Genomic DNA, 21872 nt, shown 5'->3' with positions numbered 1-21872 from the left:
ATATATTTCTTTTTCGTTTTAACTCATCCGTACAGATGGAAAAATAAAAACATTGCCTCAAAGTTCAAAAATTTTTCCCAGCCTTTAACCGATAATAACTGTAGTTGTTACGTTATTAAAGATATTTAAGACAAGAGTTGCTCCGTTCTTATGGTAGAACCATGTGGTAGTATAGCATAACTACTCCTTTTTCTGGTTTACCTTTTCTTTCGTGTTTGAATAAGTTACGTAAATTGCGTACGCGTTAGAAGCATGTCGCAACACTTTAAGTGGACAAATCAGTGAAAATCAAACAATTTCCCCGTCTTTTCACGAAGCGAAATAACGAAAATAAGAATATTTCACGAGACAAATCAATTTTGTTTTATTTCACTTCAACCTCGTATTTCGTACGTAATTTGTCGAGTTACTGATTCTGGTGTAGAAATGATGATCGACTCAAAGGCGCCTTACAAAATACACAGGTCACACTTTGTCACGTAGAAAAAAATCAGGTTGAATTTTTCTTTACCTCTGTCACGATGATACGCCACGTTCTTCCCGCGTATGATATTTGATTTCGCAATATGCTATCTTTCACAAAAAGATGTGTGTACAGAAAGAACGTGTGACTTATCACACGTATCAGGAACATCAATACGTACATCTATTGTATGATGTTCAGCGTCACACAGGATTTTATACATGATAAAGTGTATATCCTTTATACGTGAGAAAATTACGATTTGTAAAATGCAGATACTCGTGAAATTTCACGATAAGCTTTCTCAAGTGGATACGACGTTGAGAGACTTTCCTATATGCTTATAGACATATATCCGTTTGAGTGCGTATAAAAGTCATTTGTAACATAAGGACTCCATGCCGAGGCACTTGTGAAAGCTGATGTATGCACCATTAAAATATGGATGGAGACTGGAAAAGAGAAGTCGGAGAAAAATAGGGATAGAATTCAATTCAATCAGAACGCCAAATGTTATGAATGTCAATAGAAATGTTGCGTGTAGAAAATACAATTGAAAACGTCATTTTTCGTATTTTGAATCTTTTTATTTCTTCTGTTTTCAACGTTTATATATCTCCTCTATTTTTAATTCCCTTTGAATGTGCTTCTTTTATTCTTAACTTTAAGTTTTCCTTCTTAACTATTTTTAATTATCTCGCCATTGTAGTCATATGGCTACCTAATTATTACAATTACGAAATAAATATTACTACAGTTTATATCTATAAATATATATAGATATAATATAACATTACATATATTATATATTAATTCCTTTATGTAGTCTTATCCCAGGTAGCAGGATGACGTCTAAAGACGTTTTAATGACGTATTAAGACATTATTAATACGTCATTTGATGTCACTCTGTTACCTGGGATATTGATGGTTTCTTAGCATATACTTTGCACATAATGTATCTAAAAATAAATATTTAGAAATTTCTTGGTAAATGTAGTATTATGAAAAATACAAATAAATATTTTTTTTTTAGTTGTTAAGTAATTTGGAAATAAAAGATTTAACTTTCTTCCAAAATTATTTCTTTCCCTTGTCTTAATTACATTGCTTTCCCAATTCCGCATTGCTTTTTCTATTCTTAACTATTTAATTTCTTGTAATTACTGTATATTCCATTGCGTAAAAATAAAGTGCTAAAATGTGCTAGTAAAATAAATAAACCAGACATTAATGCATTGATAATATTAAGTTTTACGAGTTCGTTGAATGTATGCATCCCTCTAGTTGTTTAATTCATAACGATCTTTTAATAAAGATTACGCAGTGTTAATTGTGCATTAAAAATAATTAGACAGTAAAAAAACGTTAGCCGTAAAAATTATTAGCAGAAGTGTGATCGAGATATAAGTACTACCCAAAAACTCGTTCCAAAAAATCAATGAAAAAATTCAATATTTACTGTTAATTACTGTCAATTTTGCGTAAATGTACTTTATCGATATTAACAGAAAAAATCTTTACCGTTTATATATACTATTAAAAATATGCCATATATTTGTATCAATACTTTAATAAAATTTCTACCATAAGCCAAAAACACAAGTGGGATGCGCCATTGCGCTCTTCTAATTCCTACAAAAATATTATTGTGGAAAGGAGGATTCAATGAACGAGACATTCGTGTGGTTTTCAGAATGTTATTATCAGCACATGGAAGTTTCGTATTCGTTTCACAAAAGTAATAATTAGACGCGAAATGTCAACAATTGCGAATCAAGGAAGGCGGCCACGCGCGCGACCCGCGGACTTGTGTGGCGGCCGCCTTCCCGCCCCGAAATAAAGATAAAGTATTTTTTTGCTTACAATACATCTCGATGATAATAATACAGGTAATAACGGTATTTATTGTTACGGTATCGTAAAATATCACAACATTAATATCTGCCGAGCGAATGAAACGAACGACGGTCCGCGACCGTGCGGCTTCTTGCGAAGGAAGACTCGGCGAACGAGCGGAGTCCGACTTTTCGCACCTATCCTCTGTCTTGAAACATTTAAAAAAAAAGGGAAGAAAGAAACGTTGGTGTCTTACTCGGGAGGAATACTCGCGCGTAAAGTCGCCCCTTCGCGAGAAACTCCGTTCAATAAATTAACTAATTGTCAATCGGCGAACGCGACACGCTCCGCTACGGAGATCGCACCTCCTGGTCATCGCGCGCGTATTTATTTTATAAATAAAAGAGCTGTACGCGGGCGGCACGTCTGAATGAAAAAATAGCTCTCGCGCGCATTCACGGGAAAGCTAGCAGATCGACTTACGTTTTAACTCGCAACCACTGTGATTGAAAACGAATAATATGACTATGATGAGTTCAGTTTTTCTTTTGATAATAAATGGCACTATGTATCTTTCACTTTCAACGGATTGACGATTATAATTACACTCCAATTATTTCTGTTACCTGTTCTCATAACAAATACGAAAGTATTGTAAAAGTTACAGATAATATATATATTAATATATAAATAAATGAAAGAAATATTAACATAATTGAGATAATAAATTAATAATTTAAATTAATTAAAAAACTATATATTTTCTTTTTTTTTTTAATAATTACAGTGTTAAACTTTCAAGTGTTTAAATTTACTTTTGTCCAATTATAATTACCGAACCCCAACAAGTTCCCTACAAATCCCTTGAAAATCCTGTTTTAGGATAAATACTATGCGTATATTGAGCAATCTTTCTGTTATTTTACAAAACATGCGACTTATAGGAATGGGCTCGATCTCATCATAGTGGTTGACAGTTAATCCGGAAGTCGTTTTCGCGACGGAACTCGTTCGAGTGACACGATACGGTCGTAGTCGTATAAAATCGAGAGTGGTATCGAAGCACTCGGGTATGATCTAGAAGAAGGAAAAATGTACGTACATAAAAATGAAGAGGAAACGCAACAATGGAAGGAACGTATCGATCTATTTATAAGAAAAACGTACAGCGCGACGGCTGCTTATTATGAAACCTGCGATTCACGATCGGATATACGAATCTGCCGCCGAAGCGTCGGCAATTATCATCACCGCTTTTACAGTCTTCCCGGTTTAGCATAATTAACGAACCCGATCTTGAGAGAGCGGCACCCAACGGAGGAAACACTTTAGAACTTCTCGTGGGGAAGTCGCTCGCAGACGCGATTCAAGATCGGTACGATAAATTAAACCGGCGAATTACTTCGGAGAGCGCTTTGAAGAAGCGTTTGTGCATTTGCGATTTTATCAACTTCATACTCTGTTATCTTATCTTTCTGCGACGAGCCACGAGGACCGAAACGTTCAGATTAATTTCCGAAACGGGCCTCACGGACGCTGGAAGTACTCACTACCCTCTGCAACGATTCAGGCATACCTAGCACACACATTAACGACCTCTTCTTCCGTCTGACAGGCATACGAAAAACCTTCAAACAGGGACACACACGCACCCACGTACACACACGGACGCATATACACATACGCAAGTACACGCGCGCATTCGCATACTTTTTGATACATCAGCGTAATGTACACTAGCAATTACAGATTATTCGAGTACGGAGAGAATGTTTATACAACACCAGCGATCTATCTACGTAACAATTACTACAGCTATATACACAGATTACTACCGGATAGCCGGTCGCGTCAAGTTCACCGGGCCTTTGGAGAAGGTTCGACGAAACGGTGATCCATTCTTCGTCGAGCTTGATAATATAAAATAATAATACGTCTTATACATATATGTTCAGTCGTGAAACATTTATATCATACAGAAAAATATCTTCAACTTTATTTCCATTTAAAAAAAAGTGAATCGGCTAGTTCAGAAGTTACAGTTCAAGAATCGGAATTACTCAGGAAGTATCAAAACTGTGCCATTTTCAAGGCAAAGTTATTTAAAAACAATAATATATTCATACAAAGTATAGATCTACGCTTTTATAGTTCCACAAACACATTCCGCAATGTTTGAAATTATTAATTTATATCGTTCTCTCTCTTTCTGTCTAACTGACCGATTCGTATATTTCAGCTGATCTCATCTTCAGCATATTAAACACACTTTTAGATTAATTATGAGGATTTTGCAGACGATGAAATAGCGCAGCAGAAAATAATCAGAAATGGTAAAAAAATATATGCTATAATATAAAGCAAAAATAAACTGTTAATATGCAGAATGGTAAAACTACAATTTAAAAGCGAGAATATCAGTAGAATGTAATTTCCCGAGATGCCTCCTGGAAATCGCTTCAAGCCATCCTGGGAAAACATCCTTCGTTCGGCTAATATTGTCAGAAATGCTGTCAAGAATACTTTCATACAAGGATATAATCACGATATATACTGCCTGAATTTGATATTTCTTTTCACGCTAACTTCGAGTCGCTTTACAGTGTACTTTACAGTTCACGTTAGCAAGATATCGTCGTCATATTGCTATAAGTAGATAAATAAAGTTGGCGCTTAAGTTTTGCTCGATGTTACTTCCCATTGCGAAGTTTCGTCGGACCTTGACCGTGTTTCGCCTGTCATTTTTCTGTAACTATACTCCCTTACTACGGCTCTGTATTCCCTCTCGGTTAAAACTTTATTGACTAACACTCCCCTTCCAAGCAAAGCACGCTCGACGGGAATCATTGTGCTTCATTTATCAGGAAGAAAATATGTATATTTGTCTTTTTGAATAGTTTCGAAAACGTGTATTCGTTTATTTAACATCATCTTTAAATTGTGCTTTGCACGTAGCCGAGGTTGTAGATTGTTCGTCGTGAACAGCAATGCTGTATATAAATTTCGTTCGCTGGACAGGATTTTGGAAAATGCAAAACCCATGTATGAAAATTATCTCGGTCAGACGAACACCGAGACGCGATTAACAATCACGTGAGTTGCACACGGCTGTTCGATTATTCACGTTTCAATGCGCACTTATGGGATGATTAGTATCTCAGCCTCGGTCCTGCGAATCCGGACAATGGATTTCACACAAAGTAATCGACTCGAACGTACTGCTTCGACGGATATTAGTTCGACTACCGAGATCGCCGAAGCGCACATTTCTTTTTGTACGGAGGAGAGCTATAGTCTAGAAGAGATCTAGTGAGGATGTGCGACTTCGTGTCGCGTTTGGCTGCTCCTCCCGAGTCGACGATTCCCTCGTCCATCGTTATCGTCATCTCTTGTGACTACCGAGGCTCGTAGGCCTCGTAGACGAGTTCAGGCACCAGAGCCAACGAGAACGTGGCACTGGCCTGTCTTGCGTACTGCCGCCTCGTGGTGATGGCTTCGTGTTACCTATTGTTCTCTTCCATTACCACTTGCTTGAACACACCGGCAGGCATCTGGCTCTTCACCTCGTGACTACCAAGCGCAGTCGTACCGTCTTTCCCGATGAAGAGTTGAAGACCAGTTGCTGCAAAACGCAAATTTTAATGTAATTTTATTTTGTTTTTGAAAGTTTAACTACGCTGAAATATCAATTTACGACTATCCTTACTTTCTAGCGTAGAAAATTAAGAAAAAAAAATTAAACCAAAGGCGCAAAAAAACTCCACTCTATTTTCTGTAACCGCCATTTTTTAATTGATATAATAAATTAGAAGGAAAACGTACTCTCGGAACTTTCAAGATCTGTCTGCTCTAAATTTGTTGCTTTAAGCAGCTCGTCGATAAGAGAATCAGGATTCGGCCTGGTAACTTCAACTCTACAGAGGACAGGATTACCGGCACCATCTTCTGCTTTTTTTCTACGCTCCAGCGCAGCCTTAGCACGGTCCAGGGATCCAGTTTCGCTGAGACCTGAGCCGCCGGAAGGATTTCTGCGAAGAGCAATGTACATTTTACCTTCATTTTTATCGCATATTGCTACACGTTTTAACTTTAACATATTAAACTGAGCACTGGGTCATAAAAAAGCAGGAATAAACTATTAACGTTACTCTGTTCGGCGAAATCAGACTATGAAAAATTAAACAATGCGGATATAAATATAACGTTGCGGACGAACCTAATACATGTTTTATAAGAATTAAATTTACCCCTCGATTCATTGACCATGTACATTATGAAAAATTTATGACTAATCGAGGAAGAGGTCTAAATCTTCCATCACGACATATTAACATGTTTTGCAATTACTCGCTAACACGATAGATAATAATTACAACTTATTGCATGCCTTGTTTAATGAAATAAATGATCAATTACGTTTTGCTCGCGAAAGCAAAATTTGATCAATCGTTCTTTTCTCAGAATGCAACGGACGTTACATTCTGAACTTATTTATTCAATCTGAGTTGAAACAAATAAGTTCCGGGCAGCGAAATAATACATCCCTAACAAAGATACAAAGAGTCTATCTAATACTTCAATTCCATATTGCGCTGATTTCTCCGCAGAGTAGTGTCGCAGTTATCTCTACAAGCAATAAGTATGTGTCGGGTATACGTAATTAAATAATCGTGTAATTTAAGTTTCTTCTAAAATTAAGAGAAGTGTTGTTCCCAAACAATGGATTCTATGCCGATGTGTTCGTATCTGTTTGATTCTTGAGGTGAAAGTTCATCGAGTACGTGTAACGCACTCACTTAAAGTAAAGAAAACATTATGTTGAAACGTGAGTGTCCGATAAACGTACAAAGAAATAAATGCGTCTTCTACGAGTGAGGATACTAACAGTCAATTTAATGTACAAGGGAGACGGCTTCTCGTGCGGGTAGTGGCTGAGATAATTAAATACGCGTGGAAGTTGAAGGAACGCTTAATTAAGCGAGTAAATAGATGAGAAAGAGAAAAATTGCAGAAAGAAAAGTAACTACCATAAATATATATTGTGTTAATTAAAATAGACGAGATAAAGTTAATAAAATAATTTTCTTAACAAATGGAGATTGCTGTATAGCAAATTATCTAAGAATGAAAAACAAAATATGTAATGATTATTACATTAATAATATGTTACTAATAATTTAAATAATGTAATTTAAATTACTTAAAGAAATAAATATTATAAATATTAAAAGAAGCGTCAAGGTCAATAAAACAATAAAGTAATTTGATACAATTTTTTAATTATGAAGATTGAAATATTTTCAAAAATTAAGTGAAAATTCCAAAAGCAAAAAATCAATTTAAATTTTATTGAAGGATAATGCCACTTGCATTTCTATCTGTAATCTGACTTAACTAATCTGACGTAAGAGAGAGAAAGAGAGAGAAAGAGAGAGAGAGAGAGAGAGAGAGAGAGAGAGAATCTGTCATCAAGATTTAATATTTGTTTAGCAATAAAATACTTCACATGAGCATGAAGCATATAGTAATGTATATAAGTAAACTAATGATAGATATATAGAAATTAATGACAACTAAGCTATCATTTCTGATAACTTAACATGCTAAATGAATGTGGTGCAAGAAAATATCATTGAGTGAATTTTTGTGTGAGAATTGTGTCTTTTACGAGAAACATGCGTTTTAGGTACGACAAGCTGTGCAGATGTGAATTCTTGCGGATTAATTGCGTGACGAGCGAGGAAGCAAAAAGTTCATAAGGTTGCTGCAGAACGTTAGAACGAATCGTCATTCCTGCCGGATCATTGGTTTGGATGCACCAATTTCCGGAAAATGTAGGTAAATTTGAACGACAGACATCAACGCCAAGGCGCTTAGGCAATCAGTGCGCGCCTAGGCTGTCGGTTCTTATCGTCAGACGATGATCAACGCCTGACCTCAGTGAAATGTAAGTCGTCTCGTTTTAAGCGCGATGAAATTAGATTTCGTTCGTAGCTCATTCATTCGTAGCGAGTAGGAGCAAACTTGGAGAGCACTTAAGCCTCATTAAGGCCCGCTCGTTCTCGGAAATTTCTGACAGACCAGTTCAAAACTTTATTACACTTTCATTCTGCGATTAAAATAAATAATGGATTTCTATTTCCTTTATATTGATGGAATGTTTTACCGGTTATCATCAGAGAGATGAAACACGTTCTGTACACTGGACAATTTATATGCGTGATCCAAAGAGAGAGATTGGACTTACATCAGTATAAAACAATTGCTATAAATGATTAATTTGAAATTCAAGCTCATTTGTTTGTAAATAATATTTAATCTGTTTCCAGTTTCGTTATAATAAATAATCATCGATTAATGATTCGGTCTAGCTCTGATATATCGTGCGAGAATTAATATTAATAGTGAATTGCATAAACTGTAATTGGAAGCTACATAGAGGAGACAGCAAGAAATTATGTTTGCATGCATCAAGCTAAACATTGCCTGCTCAGGATTAAATAATGCTTGTATGCTAGCACACGTGTTAAAAGCATTCTTCATTTAAAGACTAGAAGCCGTTGTGTTTTTGCAATAGTGGAAAGTAAAGACGTATGCATGAAGGAAAGGTATACGTAAGATGAAAGCATGGACTGACGGTGGGGTAATGCTGTTTCGATGCTGCGAGCTCGGTGGCGCGACTTCCGGTACCCCTAACGAGGACTCCTCAGAGTCCGCTGGACTGGTGGCGACCGTAGCCAGCTTGCCCCCCGCCCCGTCCAGCAACTTCCGGTGGCCTCCGCCAATACCCCTGCAAGGATTCACAAAGCCATCCAGACTGGAAGCATAGCTACCGCATAACACTACATACCCCGATTCCATTTATTTGCATACAGACACAATCAGCTTTTAACTTTTAAGCTAGAATAATTATTTAATTATTTGGATTAATAACAGTGATATTGCTTCTAATCCTGATTACGAGTTACATTGCACTTGTTTAATGCTTAACATATTGCATGTTGCAATGCGTTATATTTATTCGTTAAAATGCAGTTTTAACTCTTTGTTATTTATCTTTGTAACAAATTGAGAAAATTATAAGACTTCTAGAGAGATCAAAACTCAAACATTTATTTTATTACAAAAAAATGTGAGAACAGATTGTATATCTCATGACAATAACAATTTTTAACGAGACACACATCCCCTTACTGCGATATTAGATAACTTTCCTTACTTGGAACTGCCACGTAATACGTAGCATATATATTTAATTAGCTCACATCAAAGGCACAGAGATGATAAATGGCCGAGCATAATTATCATGGTTAATGAAACATGAGTTATTGCACTCGTATGATAAAAGTAAGATATGAAAGATAATTAAGCAATAGCGCATTGTTAAATTTAAATTCGTTCAAAAATTCATCAATTTTCATTGAATGAAATGCATGCCGATACAATTTGATACATATTTCTTACATTCTTATATTACAAGTATGATCGATCATGTACGATGTATCGTTAATTTTTTGCGGTAGATTTAAGCGAATCGATTACGCACAGATGAGCTTCAAACACGCGGACTTCTCTATTGGGTTATCATTATTTATTTCGTCGCAAGCATCGCTCTACTCTCTAAATAAACGTAAATGAAAAATTACATCAAAATAAAAGATAATATCAAGAAAAATATAAATACATAAAATGAATTAAGTGGTTGATATAAAGATTGGTGAATGTAACTTGACTGGAATATGTTTTTAACTTTCTCAGTGTAGAAAACACGATGTGTTGTACAAGGAAGAGAAACGCTGGGGGAATTGCTCCTTCGAACATTTGCTGGTTTGTCAGGACGGAATCACCAATTGCTCTGGCATGCCGGACATATAGGCGTTATTAACGATTTGTAAGTGAGATGACCTCACCTTCGAATAAAGACCATTTAACGCAAGGGTAAAATGTAACGCACCGTCTGCTAATCAAACGCATTATCGTAAATATTCACGGAAATATCTCTTTTCTAGATATTTTCTCCCAACATTCCCGCGTTCTTGCGAAGAGGGTATTAATCAAGATAAAGCCAGATATTAGGATACGTAGAATTGTTTCGAAGATTTTGAAACGGGAAACACGACCAGACAAAGAAACCAGGGAAACCAGAGGGAAGAGAGGGGAAAAAGAACACTCTCGAGATCTCCGAAAAGAATCGCGAAACTGAAAACTCGCTGATGAATGAAACCTACCTGAGGGTTTGAGCTGTCGTCGTGGGACGTAGCGGGGCTCTTTGATTGTCAGGCCTATGGAGAGGATCGGGAGAGGAGACGGCTCTAGCCTGATCGATCAGCCGTAACACCGGGCTTGTCTTGCCCTTCTCGATGCAGTCGCAGGTCTTCGACATACCGCGCCAACCCGCGGCACTAATTCTCGGCTTCGCGATCGGGAAGACGTTACCCTGCTGCCCGTTACTCTCCTTGGCGATCGAGCTCATCATCGCGTTACGTTCGTTATGCGCCTCGAAGCTGTTCCTCTCATAATTCTTGCGCGAGTGTCGCGGCACGTCTGGCACCCTGAAAATACCGGGCGCCACCCGGATGTCTGCGTTTGCATCATCGCGACAATTGCGCGAGTCGCTGTCATTCAAGAAACCGTTCCCGATTCCGCAAAGTGGCTGCTGTTGCTTTCCGACTGAATAAATGTTCTTCGCGACGGACGCGATAACATCGACTCTCATCGGGTTTTCCACATCTGTCGGACCACTACGCGAGGAGAGAGGACTCGATGCCGACCAGAATCGAGCTCTGGAGGCCAGGGACGACGGGAATGACAGAGGTTCGATACAGTCGTCGGGTCGACAGGCGATCGGTTGTGTGGACAGGTTTTGGGAGGAGTTGGGAATTCGTGGTGCCCATACCGGCCAGGAGGGTGACCTATAAAGATCACAACACAAATGTACAAGCATGCAAAAATCATAAACTCATGTACATAAAGATAAAGAAAGAAAGACATACGTAAAGTAAAAAAAAGATAGAGAGTCCAGAGTCTCGTAGTTATGGTCGAGAAATTGAGAATGAAGAGTTCGCTTGAGGCTGGAGCAAAAAGAGAAGATTTTCTCGCGTTATTGATTCGCTCTCTTGTTAGTCATCTGTCATTCATCGCCATATATTATTCTATTCATGTTATTAATTTAAAAATAAAGCAGTTAGTTATTCGAAAGTTTGCATGAGCTTGCTCAACGAGCAAGTTTTATCGATTACATAGCGTATAGAAGGTTGATATCGTTAAAGGTCGAAGATAGAATATCTTTCTCGAGTCAAGATACAGGCAAGAGTAATATTTAAAGCAAGATATAGTGTAGATAACTATAGCTCAGGTATCTTGTTAATAAAGCTAAATGTCTTGCATTTTAAAAAAAGAAATCGTTAGCTTGTTGTAGTAAAGTAAAATTATGGATGAAATATATTTTTTTTATCGTTCACGCATTATTAATCGTTTCCAGTCGTTGCAATGAACAGTCATATTCTGCTGTGCAATCTTTTAGACCTTCACGGTTTTCAACTCATACTCGTTGCTGTTATTTATTATAGAACAATAAAATCAGGCAATTTACAAGTAGATTAGAAGGAAAGTGCGCTAAACCGAGTATCGATAATCTTCCCAGAATATCGCATAATTAACAATTAAAAAAAATTCAGCTTTCCATTTCGATTAATTAATTGGATGTAGAAAATAATGCAATATGAAAGATTTAAGTCGGCTTTGTCAATAAGAGTTAAAAGAACTCTGGACGTCCTCGTTGATTACGCTCAATTTAAAAATATTTTTCGAGATATAAACCTTCCTGAGTATCGCTTTCATACATCAGATAATACCAAGATTTCGAAAGTTCAAAGTAAACGCGTAGGATCGTCGAGATGCGTGATAAGTCTTACCTAATGTGACCGCTATCACCGCTACTACTCTGTCTGCTGTGCTGGCTGTGCGAATTTAAAGAACCGTAGCCGGAGCCTTTGCTAAGTTGACTGGTATTACTGCTGTTGCGCGAGTGCCCGGATTCCGTGTGCGCCTCTACTAGAGCCTCCACCGGGACCGCCGACGGTACGATCTCGCTGAGAGTCATCGGGTCGTATGTTTCCGTTCCGCTGAGAAGTTCTAATCACATACAATTCATTAAAATAACTTTTCTTTGCCTCCTCTCAGAATTTATATTCCTGATAATTTCAGGACTGTATCATCATCGGCGCTTCGCACATAGCTATGTACATGCGCTTCTTTTTTATTAATCAAAGCGCAAAATCTTGTTTATGAATTACGAATACTTTACATATCAGACATGACATAGAAAATGAGCGAATTACCGGAAGTGAAGAGTGCGGGCCTCTTCTTGGGAAGACTGCCGAAACCACTGCTGGCGCTTGCTATACTTCCCGCTAGCGAACCGGTAGACACATAATCCTCCCGATTCGTGCATCTCTCAGATGACGTTACCTCATCACCGGTAACGCCAGGTACACCTTGCACCCCGGGCACCGCCAGCTGCGTCTGCTTCAACGACGGGGAAGGGCTGGGGCAAATAATCGATTAATCCGTTAATCAAAAGGATTCCACGAGACGTTCTTCCGATCAAACGCAGACACAATTGTCGTACGGCGGAAATGTAATTAAAGCGGTTCAATATAAGACTTTCACGTAGTAAAAAAAAATGGAAAAAATCAGAAATAGAAGATACGCCAGAAAGAATTTCTTTTCATTAAGGCGCTACTTAAATGTTGGATTAGCAATTTAATTTGTAATCGTTGAATGTAATCGTTTATTTAAAAAAATATACGTATTCTGTAACGTAACAAATCCAAAAATCTAAGATATCTACTATCACGTAAAGCGTTCAAAAATTCAAGATAAACCGCTGCTTCAGATAGACAGGTAAGAATGTCTTACACTTTAAATAGAATATCTCCGGAGAGCATGTTCATTTTTATGGCCACACGCAGCATGGAATTATCCTGACGGTGTCGCGCATCATAGCCCTCCAAGAGGCACCTTCTTCGGCAGAGGCCAGCTCCCGCGAATTCGGCCAGATTTAGATCGGTAAAGCCCAGTTTCTGGAAGGACCTGCCTCCTTTCAACTCCTGTCGCGCAAAAAAAAGTTTATGAGAACACGTGGCATTTAAAATTAACTGCTTATCTAATTACGTTCGCGTTCAATAATGTATTTTCAAGAACGTGATCAAAATTAGTAGATAATAAAAAAGTTTCACTGTTTAAATATTCCGGAACCGGACACTTCCAATTAGCGAGATTCACATTCATTCGCATTTATTCGAATTAATTAAGTAAAAAAATTATTCAGACATTCTTTGAATAAAGTTAGCAAATATTTATGACAAAGAATATAACTTTTATATATCTTTCATCATTACTTTATTTTACTGATTTTAGATAAAATAAAAAATAAATGAGTAAGATAAAGACATTTATTTTATAGTCGATTCTTGCTTTGCGATATTTCGCAAGCATGGGAGTGTGAATGAAGAGTAAAACGTTCGTGAAAACAAGAGTTGAGAAAAATCTCTCCGTCTTCCTTTTTTTTCGTTCCGTTCCCAGCCCCGACGATGTTCGCGCCTCAAACGGAAAGTAAAGTTTGCTCTCACCTTTCTCACAGATATCCTTAAAATGCACGGATCGAGCACGCCCGTGGACGCGTTGGCGCTCATCTTGCATAAAAATTCGAACTTTGCGTTCCATCTCACCGTGTGCTCCTGCACCTCCTCCCTGCAAAAATGGAAAGAAGTGGTTTTGAAATGGGAGATTAATGTCTTACCGCGTGTTGCTTTCATTGTTACCGAAAAGTGTACTAATTGCTCCCTCTTTCTTTCTCTTTCTCTTCCTTTCTCTAACAAGTAGGTACTTTCATTTATGTACAGTAATACACACTCTACTAATTTACATGGATATTCAAATTTCTTCAAGTTTTACGCGATCTCAAAAATTGCACGTGAATTATAACAATAATTTTCAATAATCGTTTTCCAATACAATTGTCACAATCCTGGCCACACAATCATCTATACCTCTTAATTTTCGGCATCTCGATAGATCTTAAAATGAATTTTTATTATCTTGAAATCGTTGTTTTAAATTGACTTATAGAAATATAATTCCTTCTTATTCTCCCTGACAAAATGAGTTCAATTCGGTCAACTATTTTAATTATCGTCATTAAAAATTCCTGGTAATTTAATATTTTATCAATAAAGCGTCACTGGGGAAAAATAAATTTCGCATTCGCGGAAGAAGAACCACGACTGAGAGAAAATGCGTTCTATAGAACAGCTCGTATATATACTCGAGGAAAATGCATTCCGGGACATTCCGTGTACTTAAGAAAAATGCAAAGTAACGTTCGAAAACTCCAAGAGCTGAAGATTCTTCTAAAACGTCCGTGCTTCGCCGGGGATTGCGATAGAAGAAAAAAAAAAGTTATCGTTAAAAATATGTAAATCATCTGGACGACTCTCGCGTTATCATTTTTAATAACGCTTTGAATTTCCCAAGAGTTCAAGCAATTTTCTGTGCGGTAAAGTATTTTGCGCCTGGTGTGCATGCCACAGTAGTACGAAGAGAGAGAGATAGAGATAGAAAACTTCCCGGGAAGACACGTCGTTCTCGTCTAATATGCAAATGAAGGCAAATTGGCGCGTATGCATAATGCCGCGCGGAATCAGCGTTTCAGCTCCGCTGGGAACGCGAGGACACCAATGAATCATGACCCGAAATGACGCGGGCGTCTCCCGCGTCGAGGCCCTTGACCGACATGCGTATCTTGTTAATGAAACGCGTGCTGATTAACCAACGAGTATCACTTCCGGTAAGAGCACTTCCGGAGCACGCTCCCGCACGCATCGGCGAACATATCGGGATTCGCCGAAGGGACGGCTCGGCGCGGCGCGGCGCACGGATCGATTTAGCGATTTCAACGACCAACTGGTCCCATCGACTGTCCGACGCTGTCCGAATTTCGTCAACTAATTTCATCCGCGGCTATAACGAGACTCGTAGTACGTCATGCGGCAAGCAACGTTATTATTATCGATTTTACTTGGCTTTGCAAATAAAATCATAATTGATGTTAGTACATATTGATGTAACTGACGTGACGCTCGCGGCTAATTACGCACTCGATGACGTAAAAACTCGGATTGCACACCGTTGATACGCGAATAATTTCCATTTATTGTGATATACTCAATGTTTATATATTATTACCGATTCAGACCTGAGCGGCAAATAGCATTCTATTATTTCTGACCTTGCGTAATATATTTTTTTTATGAGCCTGTCACCGAACATACAGACAATTGCGATAAACCGTTATCGAAAAATAAAATCGTGCCATAATAACCACAATTATAGACACATAAAAAAGAATTAATGGCTATATTAATGGTTATTACGATCCAAATCGGATCCGGGCCTCCTCAATTTTTCACAATGAATTTTTCTGCGGTTGAGTTGTCAGCCCCACGCACAACCTCCAACCTGAAGGATATAGACGCATAACTACTTTTACAATTACGATAGTTATACAATCATGTACAGCAGAGTTCTGAAAACTTTTGCGAAACTTAATCGTGAAACTAATTATAACACATTTACATTATAACACAATTATAATACATTATAACAATTTTAACTTTTTTGCTAAAAAAGAAAAGTGATTTCTTATAGGTTTTGGTGCGATAAAGATGGTTAAAAAAAAAACGCATTTTGACCTCATTTTTTCTCAAAAACCTGACATAGAACATTTTTGCTTGCGAATTCGGATTCATATAGCATCAATAAGACTATATGAGAAATCGCTCTTCTTTTCCAAACCGCGAATTTTTGTACCTCTGAGTAATGAGTTTCACTCAATGCGACACGTACCCTTGCTATATTTTATCCTCCCTCTTCCTTTTTTTTCTTCGATATACCTTCTCTCTCTACTCGTCTCATTGATATCTTAAATAAGCGAGCGTAAAAAGCGATCAAAGCGGAGGTCGATATTGACTCATGGTGTACCGAATAATGCGTGATGACATGGGTTTAAAATAAACTCTGTGCACAACGCCCACCACTCTACAGCGCCCACGTAACCCCGAAGAACCGACTTATCGTAAATATCATCGGCAACCCCTCTTATCGTGCCAGGGAGCCGGAATATCGATAGCGGTAGGCGATAATGAGAAGGAAACGAAAGGAAACGGAATACCGCTCGGAGCGACGAAAATGTACAAATAATCGCGGGATGGGGGGGGGGGGATGCAGCACGCATAACACCATTCCGAGAAGAAAAAACGGCATTTTCTTTTTTTTCTCTCTTTTTCTAAAACAGTCGCTATAACAGAAAGCTAAAAATATCTTCGTGACTGACGTCAAACGATCGTTTTACAGGCGCGCGCGCGAGCGCGCGTGTGACAGTACACTTTATTTTACAATATCGCGATTTTCAGATCGGAAAAGATTTTAAACAGAGATAGTACCATTGCACATGACACGTCTTTGCGTTTTTTTTTCCTTGAAATTTCAATAGAAATTTATTATCACAAATGTGCTTTAATGGTGAATTGAGAAAAACGGAATGTACCTTACGGTAAGAGTAAAATGTTCAAGAAAAAACAGACAAATATTTTAAGGATAAAACAGTAATGGGTATATAGCGCTTCGCACGATAAATGATAACGGGGATAGGATGCCTACGGGGCCCACAACATTAAGCGGTTTAGCACGTTGGCCCTTGTAATACTACCTAAAGAGTATGCGACATTAATTTTAAATGTCGGCCGATGGTTTTTATCGGAACGAAAGGTCCATTAAAACGCAGATCTACTTCGTGATAAATGAATTTCGTGAAACGTGAAATATGAGCGGGGAAGATACTACTGATAGAAATCGCGACTTAAAAAATAGCGGGGGAGGTGACAGAAAAGAGCAAACCTTCATTTTTCATAACGTTAGTCAAGCAACTCGACCTGAAGCATTTGTGTATAATGAGACAAAAAAAATAATAGGCAACGCGACACATCAAACGCAATGACGTATTTTGATAAGCTGATTTTGATAAGTTAAGAAGTTTATACACGTTCGTAGAAACGCATTTGCTTGCACGTGATCGTGGTCGGTCTTGAGCGTGGTCGATTGCAATGCGAATGCTTATGCCTTATACAATATAAATTATATTAAATATGTGTAAAAGTATATATTACAAAGTGTTTAATTTTATGTATAATTTTACAAGAAAGAAGAAATATATTTTATTTTCTCAAATTATCGTTCTTCCAATGGCAAAGTTATTTCTTTTAGTTATACAATGTTCGCTTAGACACCTGGAAAATGTAACTTATATCTAATCAAGTAGATAAACCTTATCTATATATAAAATCTATATATAAGGCTAATTATTATACATGGTATGAAGCTGCGTATCTTGACAAAAAAGGTAAATTTTTGAACAAATGTATTAAATGTAATAAAATGTAATAAAATATATAAATGCAATTCTTTATAAATTACGAAAAATTAAAATCGAAAAGAAAATAAGGAAAAAATTTAATAATTGTCTTTTACGTGTGCTTTTACGTCGATGTCCCTGCAAATTTTAAAATATTTTGGATTTGTGAAATTTTTACTGGCAAATTTTTCTAATAGCATTGAATTTCATTCCTTTGACGTGACAAATTAAAATAAATACATCACGTTTCTCTACACTCGCCATAAGAATTAAGGGTTTGAAAAGAGAATAAATAAAAATAAATGTAAAATAGTTTATATGTTTTAGATGCACAAAATATAAATGTTATTAATATTCATATTTCTTTCACCTCAACATGCGACCTCATGAAAACATGCGATGGCTTTGTAAACCCTGTACACAAAATACTCCAGATTAACTTATACATTTTTTAGCAAATTTCCCGTCAATCTCTTTTTTCCCTTTAATTTTTTAATCATTCTCTCAATTTTCTCTGTTTAATTTCTGACGATCAAACTAATACAAATAAAATCTCTGTTAAAATATTGATGCAACTCTCTGAAATATGAAATAATCGTGCCTATTCATGTTTCTGAAGGTACATAAAATGAAGAATTACTAGCTCGATATTGTGTAATAATTATTGTTCATCCTGCCGTTTAGCATTTCTCATTAAAAGGAAAGCGGGGAACAATACGTCGTGTGGAAAGTTATAACGATCCTGAAAAAAAATTAACGATGCCACGCGCAGGAAAACGACTAGATAGCCGAGCCTGAATTAGGACAGTGGGTTAAGAGAACCGGTCGCGCGGTATCAAACGTCATTACGGGATAATAGCGATATCGTTGCTCCATTGATAAGAGACGTGAGATCGCGACGATGCGATAGGGAACGCATGCTATGACGAAATCTCCATTTTTTTTGCCACGCTCGATGATAAAATCTCGTGCACGTGGAAGCGGAAATCGGTTTTGCAATACTTCTCCGAGAGTCTGCAAATTCGACAAAAATTTATTCCACGTATAGCTTTCATCGCTCACGTAGAAAATCCCAACGAATTTATTTCGCCGGCAAGTCGACTTATCTCGATACGCGCTTCGCGTATAATCCAGTTTGCTCCGCGCTGATTTTTATCATAGTAACACATGGCATTTTACAGTGTATGCCTCCTCCCCCCTAAAAAAAAAACTACCGATCCGATCAAGAATCATCCGTGTTGTATAGAGTCGCGTCTGATAAACATGTCCGGATGTCCCAAAGCTTGTTAACATTACTCTTGTTTACGAAGTAGCGATTTACTACACTGAGAGAAATGTTTTGTTGAAACAACCAAAATTAACCAAAATTTTGTTACAGTAACAAAATTTTGGTTGTTTCAACAAAACTTTCTTCAACATTTCTCTCAGTGTAGTGGTTTATATGGTTTTATGACACCGTACATACTGTATAATAAATCCTCGTTTCGAATAAATCATCCTCTCTCTTTTCAAAGGTGCCAAATAGTAGCTATTCATTCATTAACCGACATGCTGTGCACGATGGTGCGATGCTGTTGCAACCTCCTATATCTTCGTAGCCCAATGCGGTGACCGAGTCGCAATCTGCATTTGAATGAAACTGTCGCACTCTCTTATGCAACGTCGTTCGCAGTGAGACCGTGTCAAAGAGGGAAGGGACGACATCTCGAAGACGTCGCGATCTTCTTCGAGACACTCACGAACGAACGTGACGAGCTATCGAGACGTTGGATTACAAAATAGGGAAATATTCACCGGCCTGCGATATAACGGATTTCACTTCCCTCTCGCTCCCGTTGAGCCTCGCGTAGGTGCATTGTCCTCACCGCGAATGAAAAGAGGATTCGTAGCCGCCAGGACTTCTCGGGGGGAGCATTGTACGTCTGCAAGATCCCCCTCTGTTCATAATTCCGTAATGTTTTTCATTTCCAGAGGCTTAACAGTGTCACTCGTCATGTCGGCCGACACAACGCCGTGACAACGACGACGATTCGCGGATTTATCAACTTCACTCGGATGAGCGGTTGGATGTAAATGTAATAAATATATGAACGGAATGTTTGATTAAATTCCTGCACAGTACGTTCATAAAAAAATGTAATATAATAAGAATTGGAACATACTATAAAAATGGGATTACTAAAATTAATATCGATAATTTACTCTTATAATTTAGTTTTTGATTCTTTCGTTAATTATAACGCACAGCTCAGTCATCTTAGGAGAGAGTACGTTTTGTACGATTATATTATACGATATTATACGATTATAGAGTACGTTTTGTATGTTATGCAAAATTATGCGGTAGCTGAAAATCTTTTTTTTTATGTGAGTAAAACATGTTATTATACTTAATTCAAAATTACAAAATAATTTTACGCAACGTGTAGCGCCTTTGAGAACCTCCGTTCCATATCAATTGGTTAAGGAATGTTTCGGAAACACAAACGAGAACGAATGAGCGTCCGTAATGAATTGCGAAATGAACACTCGTTTTTGTCTCGAACATATAGACGAGCAGGAGGTATGACGTAAATGCGCCCGACATTTGTGGGCGAAAGTAAAGCTAGAACACCAGGCGGGTTTCTCCATGTAACTTCCCATTGAATTCCGGTATTCATGGGCGGGAATGCGGCGGAGGGATGGCGCAGCGTCCTGGCGCCGCAAATGGATCGCGCATTGCAGCGTCAGAAAATACTGCTTAATGAAACGAATTCTGAATGGCGACCAATAATTTCATCGCCGATTGCGGAGTGCGAGGAATCGAGGAGGAAACGCCCGCGGATGAAGAGCAGTCGCGCCGCTTTATTCGCATTGTGAAACCTCCGCGCCGGTTCGATGCCCGTAAAATTATTTCAAAGACCCGCCTGATGCTTCTTCCCACCTGTCACGGATGTAAAATGCGAAAATTCATCTCCGCGGAGCTTATCGCCCGTATATACTCGCGCGTTAAGGGTGACGTTAGCGAAAAATCGCAATTGGAAGCACCTGTTCGCGAGCGTGTCCTAGAAAAATATATCGCGAACTCATCGCAGTGTGCTTTCAACGAGGTACGGGGATCCGCGTATATATTGAATAATGTCGCGTTTTCTTTATTTTCGTACATCTCGTTAAGCAATAAGGATGCGTTTATAAAAGAAAATTAAAAAATTCCTTATGAGAATAAAACGTTTCAGATTTATGATCGAGTGAAATAAAACGTAATAAAATAGATAGAATAAGAATTTTTAAAGAAAAATGACATATTCATTACAGGATATATATTTAATTACAAATGTTATTATCTCTTTATATTTCCTCATCATAAAACTTCCTTATCGCATAATAAAATAATAGTAAAAAAAATATGTTGTTATGATCGATATGCGTTTTCTTTATCTGCTTTTACAGCGGTCATTTGTGTCTGATTATAGCTATCAGATCTAGCACCTACTCATAGATTAAATGTAAGTAATCGGACTGCCATGTAAGATACCGCGACAACTAATTATATTAATAATAAAACATAAAGCGCATCTCAGCGCTTACGAAATTGGCGATTTGATTAAGTTTCGCTGTGATCCTGAATCCCGTGAATTCTCCATCTACTTTGATATAGTCTCTTTTTTTTCCATGTGTTCAACGATCGAGTTTGAAACCGATATTCGCGGATATCCTCTGGAAGAGCGACGCGTCCGGGCTCGCGGCGCTCATTATCAATTATCTCGATAGAAAATTTCATTAGCTGGACATAACGCGGATGTTGCCGTTACCGACAGCTCGTGGAACGAGAGGGGGAGGGGGCGTGTAACGAGATGACGATAAGCACCAGTCAATACTTGAGCGGCAACGCGGGCGCCAACGGCGCGCGGCGTCGAATTCGCTTTTGCGTTTGCCAAAGTTTCATCGGAGCGAACACCACGGAGCCAATTATCGCGAAGAACCGCGGAACAACGCGTCCGGACACCGGTCTCAAACGCATGTCCTTACCACCTACGCAGATTTTTGGTACCGAAATGCGACATCGCGTCGCGGAATTTAGCGACCAGATTTCCCCTCAAATTGCGAATTCCTTTGTGAC

The 21872-nt window shown here is 38.0% G+C and overlaps 1 protein-coding gene across 3 annotated transcripts in view; it reads right to left on the bottom strand.

Annotated features, from left to right (window-relative positions):
• Positions 1–2148: 2148 nt before the first annotated feature.
• The window catches only part of LOC139770214 (uncharacterized), a 65772-nt gene continuing 46048 nt past the window's right edge, over positions 2149–21872 (bottom strand). Inside the window, exons 3-11 of one of the 3 annotated variants that reach the window (XM_071701981.1) lie at positions 13935–14055; positions 13222–13412; positions 12642–12847; positions 12216–12435; positions 11295–11372; positions 10530–11213; positions 8939–9091; positions 6124–6329; positions 2149–5923 (exon numbers count right to left, since the gene is read on the bottom strand). In XM_071701981.1, the coding sequence (XP_071558082.1) occupies positions 5802–5923; positions 6124–6329; positions 8939–9091; positions 10530–11213; positions 11295–11372; positions 12216–12435; positions 12642–12847; positions 13222–13412; positions 13935–14055 (1981 nt within the window). In that variant the 3' untranslated portion in view covers positions 2149–5801. The remainder of the gene's footprint in view (positions 5924–6123; positions 6330–8938; positions 9092–10529; positions 11214–11294; positions 11373–12215; positions 12436–12641; positions 12848–13221; positions 13413–13934; positions 14056–21872) is intronic. The other 2 variants (XM_071701979.1, XM_071701980.1) reach the window with 2 other exon arrangements.

Source organism: Temnothorax nylanderi, unplaced genomic scaffold, assembly GCF_030848795.1.
Source record: "Temnothorax nylanderi isolate EJ_2023f unplaced genomic scaffold, tnyl_v1.0 TNYL_tig0028_pilon, whole genome shotgun sequence".
Classification (NCBI taxonomy): Eukaryota; Metazoa; Arthropoda; class Insecta; order Hymenoptera; family Formicidae; genus Temnothorax; species Temnothorax nylanderi.
Note: the sequence above shows the minus strand (reverse complement) of the source record. Positions and strands in the feature narration are given on the sequence as shown.